Source organism: Cyprinus carpio, chromosome B11 (genome assembly GCF_018340385.1).
Source record: "Cyprinus carpio isolate SPL01 chromosome B11, ASM1834038v1, whole genome shotgun sequence".
NCBI lineage: Eukaryota > Metazoa > Chordata > Actinopteri > Cypriniformes > Cyprinidae > Cyprinus > Cyprinus carpio.
The window spans coordinates 7,925,811-7,931,882 of NC_056607.1; the positions used below are offsets into that span (position 1 = coordinate 7,925,811).

General features: G+C 36.7%; 1 protein-coding gene across 2 annotated transcripts; it reads left to right on the forward strand.

The window, feature by feature from the left end:
- Positions 1-14: 14 nt before the first annotated feature.
- LOC109098971 (tumor necrosis factor receptor superfamily member 9-like) lies at positions 15-5,234 on the forward strand. 2 transcript variants are annotated; one of them, XM_042733735.1, is made up of 7 exons: positions 15-846; positions 2,120-2,239; positions 3,819-3,959; positions 4,053-4,119; positions 4,208-4,323; positions 4,506-4,634; positions 4,751-5,234. In XM_042733735.1, exons 1-7 carry the CDS (start codon positions 708-710, stop codon positions 4,879-4,881), a joined length of 843 nt encoding a protein of 280 aa, XP_042589669.1. In that variant the 5' UTR covers positions 15-707; the 3' UTR covers positions 4,882-5,234. The 2 variants fall into 2 exon arrangements, with proteins under 2 accessions (XP_042589669.1, XP_042589670.1); XM_042733736.1 differs by having other exon boundaries at positions 4,754-5,234.
- The last annotated feature ends 838 nt before the right edge of the window (positions 5,235-6,072 follow it).

Sequence of the window (6,072 nt, forward strand, 5' to 3'; positions counted from 1 at the left end):
ATATGGACTGATGAATCATTCAAAATAAGATTAAAAATAAATAAATAATAGACTGTAAAAAAGACATTTTCAAAGTTGTAAATTAAACTAAAATTACTGCAGTATATTTTCTAAGAAAATACTTCAGACTTTCTACGTCAGAATTTTATGTTTACTGTAATTCAATGTGTTACTAGTTTGTTGTAATTATTTTTCAAATTTACCAGCAGTTTTTGAGTGAAAAATCCTTTTTTTTATGGAGTCAATTTTAATTTTATATTGACTAAATCATTAGACCTGTCTGGATGGGCTTCTTAGATTAAACAGAAACCGAAAACAAGTTTATTATGTGACAACAGAAAATGAAATTTAAATATAGTTAAATGGCATAGAGTTCAAAGTGGTTGTGGTTCCCCTTTTAAAAATGAAATTAAAGACATTATTTTATTACTAAAGAGAGAGGAATATCCCTTCACTTTTGAACTAGCTCGTCATCATTTATGAAAAAAACAAAGCTGATGAGTCACTATTAAACACAGATTATACGCCTCTTTTGTGAGCGTGTGTGTTCATGTGGGTGTATTTGTGACGTTGAGGAACTTACAAATGTCGCTTCACGTGTGAGCTCTTCAGATTTTGTAGACTCAGCTCACTATAGAGCAGATCAGTATTCTGTCAGAGACGTGTGTGTGTGTGTGAAGTGTGTTAACAGACGGCTTGTCAGGAGGATGAAGCTGATCCTTGGACTGATCCTGGTTGTGTCTGTCCTGGTTCTGGCTGCAGGACACATTGTGGAATCTGGATGTCAGGACTTTAACTTTGATTTGAAGGACTCCAATAGAAAGTGCTGTAAGAAGTGTAAACCAGGTGAGTTTTGAAAAGGAAGGATCACCTTTGGGATAAAATTACTGATAATTTACACTAGTCAACATTTGAAGTGGACCAAAACCTTTCACCAAATCTAAAGCCAAAATGTGTTCTTGTCTTAGGACAACTTTGATGAACTTTTTTGATCCAAATGTTGACTACTTTATATAAATGTATGTATGGCAAGCAATATAAATATGCTTTTAAACAACAGATCTTGACGTGACCTTTGGCTAGTAAAAGTATATAGTTTAATAAGTACTTTTTGCTTATTTTTATTTATTTATTTTTGCTCAATGTGAAAAATTCCCATTGGAATAATTGGGGGCAGCTGTGGCCTAATGGTTAGAAATTTAGATTTGTAACCAGAAGGTTGCAGGTTCGAGTCTCAGTGCTGGCACCGGTGATGGGTTAAATGCAGAGCACCAATTCCAAGTATGGCTTACCATACTTGCCAAATGTCACGACTTGCAATTTTTTTTATCAATTTCATTTGACACAAATTTGTAAAAAAAAAAAAAAAAAAAAATCATAATTTTTTTTTTTCTCCTTTTAGTCCCAAGCCCCTTATAAAAGGCTTATAAAAGGTGCATTTTGGTAAAATTATTAGATTTAATAATACCACTAATATCAATGTAAATAGAAAACAAATGACAATTTTTTCTATTTAATTTCTGGCATATGATTTTGAATGCATTATATATTTTCGTGAGAGGTGATGGAGCAAGTGTTCTGAAATGACCAAAACCCCAAAACTGGAAATAGAATTACTAGGAGAATATTAATGACAGTGTGTTATCAAGCACACAAGTCAATGTAAATTGTGTTCATAATATCCAGCTTGTCTTTAAGTACATAAAAAGTGCATCTCAGTTTCCTCATGATCATGTGCGATCATATGATAATAACCACATCTGAGGTTCACTTTCGATTTGATTATCGTGCATTGGAAATGTCTTTCACCGGAAGGAAACCGTGTCTGATGTAGAAAACAAAGTGAGGTTCAAAAGTCCATGTGTGAAGATGCTTCTATGTTTTTTATTTTATTTTTTTTATTTGTTATTTTAATTAATATGTTATTTAAAATAGGCTATTATCTTTTCCCCTATACTACAAATAAGCAAAGTACTTGACAAACAAACTCTTATTTATTAGATTAGTCTACTAGAAACAGTGCATTAAATGTTCCTCATCAATTTATATGTAATTTTTTAATACTAAAGCTTTATCCATTTCCAGATGTTCAAAGTGTATGTGTGTGTGTGTGTTGCAGGAAACCGTCTTGTCGCTTCTTGTGGTGAAGATCCAAACGCTTTGTGTACTCCGTGTGATAAAGACAAGTTTATCGCTGATGGAAACCCAATGGTGTGCATGATATGTGATAAGTGTTCAGGTACAGGATTTAATGCAGGCCATATATTTTTCCTTTTAAACTAAAGTTCAGACCGTCCTTATTTCCCACTGCCTGAAACTGCTACATGTCCATGTGTTCTAGCAAAAAAATGCCAAAATGGCCCTTTACTGACATATTCTGATGATGTGTGGGTGGGTCTAAGGGAAAGGGACCAATCAGGTTGCAGCTTACCTGTTGAGAAGAAACTCTGCAAGTTCTTCTTATCAACAGAAACCCAAACATGTCATCAAAGTCCTCATTCTTGTAAAAAGTTGAACCCTGCCAAAGTTTACCCTTGTTTTACCCTCTGTCTCTGAGTATTTTGGCAAGTCTTTGAATTTCTGTAAGATCTCTAATGGAATCTGAATTTCTTTTTCCCCACTGGCTAAACACCCTGTGGCTCAGCCTGTCACAGTAGCCATGCCCCAAACTATCGCTATTGGCTGCACAGGGGTATGGAAATACATAGTTTAGCAGGCAGGTAGGACTGCCTATTGCATGCAATGTTTGGAAGAACATGATATCTATATAGTTTTATATTTAGATGACTTTAATTATTGATTGCTGTCAGGCTGTGAAGAGACTTTCAACCAGTATAACAAAAATGTAAATGAAAACTTTGCCTACCCTAGCTATAAAAAAAGTCTGAATTATGAGGAAAAAAGTCAATATTGTGAAACATTAAAGGGATAGTTCTCCTAAAAATGAAAATCTGTCATTAATTACTCACCCTCATGTCATTCCAAACCCGTAATACCTTCATTCATCTTTGGAACACAAATTAAGATATATTTGATGAAAACTGAGAGCTTTCTAAACCTTCATAGACAGGAGAGTAACTGAAGAAGAATTGCTGAATACATTTGTTATTTTGGTTTTCTTTGCACACAAAAAGTATTCTTGTAGCTTCATAACATCACGGTTGAACCACTGATGACACATGGATTATTTTAACAATGCCCTTACTACCTTTCTGGGCTTTGAATGTGTCAGTTGTGTTGCAGGTCAGAAAGCTCTCAGATTGATCAAAAATATCTTAAGTTGTGTTCTGAAGACGAACAAAGGTCTTATGGGTTTGGAACGATATGAAGGTAAGTAATTGACAGAATTTTCATTTTTTGTGTGAATTGTCCCTTTAGCTCGCAATTTTGATCAAGCTTGTTTCCACCACAGAAAAAAACAAACAAACAAATAAATAAATGAAATTGCGCCTTTTTTGTCTTTTGACAATCTTTTGCGGTATTGAAAATTCTGACCTTTTTTCTCGACATATTTCGGAATTCAGAATTATGAGGTGAATTGTGATTTAGAATTCAGAACTCTAAAGACATATTATCATACAAACAACTGCAAGGGGGGAAAAAATCTAAAATGTGGGATACATGTCACAAATTCTTTTTAATTTTTTTGTGTGTGATTTTCAGTTTGAACAGCAACAGTATCAGTCACATTAGGAGTTAAGAACACGTTTGGTTCTGTGCTATTCACATCTAGTGTCACTTAGATGAGATTCAGATTTGAATACTATGATGAATGTAGCTGCTTGTGTTTTGATGAGGTCTCGCTCCTCCTCTGCTAGGTAAAAACAGCCAGGTGAAGGTGAACTGCACCGCCAGCAGCAACACAGTTTGTGAGTGTAAAGCAGGATATCGATGTTCTTCTGACAAATGCTCTAGATGCATTGAAGAGTGTGGCAAGGGACACCAGCCCAGTGCAACAGGTGAGTCTGAATAGAGATAACTGATCCGTCTTTTGATTTAAAATGAAAAAAATATGCATCTGACCGCAAGATATTTCTTGTGTGAATTCACAGGCTGTGAGCCATGTCCTCCAGGGACGTACAATGACAAGATCCATCAATACTGCGGAAACTGGACCAAGTATGATGCATTTACCATCTTTTCATTCACCTATTCATGAAGCTACATATCACAAGCAATGTTAAACGCTGTATCTCTCAACCCACAGATGTATGCAGCCAGACAATCAAATAATTGTGCCTGGAAATGCATACACGGATGTAATCTGTGGCCCTAAACAAGACACCAAACCAACAGTGCTGCCTGCAAATGACACAGAAAGTGGTATGAATGACAGAAATAAATAGCAGAGAATATGTGTGCCACGTTCAAACTGACCTCATTGAGAACAGACATCATAGGAATATGTGTGTATATATATGTGTGTGTGTGTGTGTGTATGATTACATTTTAAAAGATGTAAAACTAAATTTGGTTTCCATTGGCATTGTTGCTCTTTGCTACAGAGGTCACTGTTATTCTCATCATCTTTGGGCTCATCGGCATAGCAGTACCTCTTGCTACAATCCTCTTCCTGGAGTGGAGAAGAGGAAAGGCCACTCAGAAACCCCATGTTGAAAAGGAAACTCATGCAGGTAAGCATCTTTGTGTGCTTTCTTTAGTTATTCAGCACATAGGTTTGCTAGAGAGCTCTTGTATCTTCATGCACCTTCCTAACATGAACATGTTTTTCTGTGTGTCTTTTGCTCAGCAGGAGAACAGACTCAAGTGTCTCTTCTTGATGAGCCAAGCTTCTGTTTTCCTCAGCAGGAGCACGGCGGTAGCAATCAGAGTTCGACGGCCTCGCTGGTCTCACAGGATATCAGGCCTCTGGAAGCATGAACTTGTGTTGTGTAGCAAGTTGAACATAAATCAGCGTTAATTTGTAGTTATATGCATATATGTATAATATCAATGTAATTTGTAATTTATTTACTGAATTCTACTGGAATCCTGTCATTAAAACTGCATTCATGATGTTTGTGCCATTTTGTTGCTATTAAAGTAGCTGAAGTATTTAAAATGTCGAATGTACCATGTTTTCTTATTATGCCCATGTTCTGAAACAATAAATTTTGTACTTAGTTTACTGCTAAGAATCAAACCTTTTTGAAATGTCCGCAGATTACTTTTATTATGACAACATGTAAGATGTTAACAGAAAAAGAGGGGAAAAATTAAAATATGAAAGCTCAGTTGCCCTCTTGTCATTTAAGAAAAGGGCTGTTCATGCTCAAAATGTGCTCAGATGACTTTTATTCTGAAAACACTTAACATGTTAACGCACCTTCCCCAAACTCTGGAATAACCTACCCTTACCATTGTTCAGGAGGGAGACACACTCTTGCAGTTTAAATCTAGATTAAAGACGTATCTCTTTAACTTGGCTTACACATAACACACTAATATGCTTCTAAAATCCAAATCTGTTAAAGAATTAGGCTGCATTAATTAGGTAAATTGGAACCAGGAACACTTCCATTAACACCCGATGTACTTGCTACATCGTTAGAAGAATGGCATCTACGCTAATATTAGTCTGTTTCTCTCTTATTCCGAAGTCAACGTAGCCACCAGATCCACTCTGTATCCAGGTCAGATGGTCACTGCAGTCACCCGGATCCAGTATGTATCCAGATGGTGGATCAGCACCTAGAAAGGACCTCTACAGCCCTGAAAGACAGCGGAGACCAGGACAACTAGATAAGCTCCAGATACAGATCCCCTGTAAAGACCTTGTCTCAGACGACCACCGGAACAAGACCACAGGAACCAGTTGAGTCCTCTGCACAATCTAACTTTGCTGCAGCCTGGAATTTAACTGCTGGTTTCGTCTGGTCAGAGGAGAACTGGCCCCCCGACTGAGCCTGGTTTCTCCCAAGTTTTTTTCTCCATTCTGTCACCGATGGAGTTTTGGTTCCTTGCCGCTGTCGCCTCTGGCTTGCTTACTTGGGGACACTTCATTTACAGCGATGTCGTTGACTTGATTGCAAAGATACTATTTAAACTGAACTGAGCTGAATGATGACATCA

What these genes read in the sequence shown, in the direction of transcription:
- LOC109098971 (XM_042733735.1), top strand. Translation starts at nt 708, where the DNA reads ATGAAGCTGATCCTTGGACTGATCCTGGTTGTGTCTGTCCTGGTTCTG. An exon ending in CTGTAAGAAGTGTAAACCAG is followed by an intron (nt 847 to 2,119) that starts GTGAGTTTTGAA and finishes TGTGTGTTGCAG; the next exon opens with GAAACCGTCTTGTCGCTTCT. An exon ending in GATATGTGATAAGTGTTCAG is followed by an intron (nt 2,240 to 3,818) that starts GTACAGGATTTA and finishes CTCCTCTGCTAG; the next exon opens with GTAAAAACAGCCAGGTGAAG.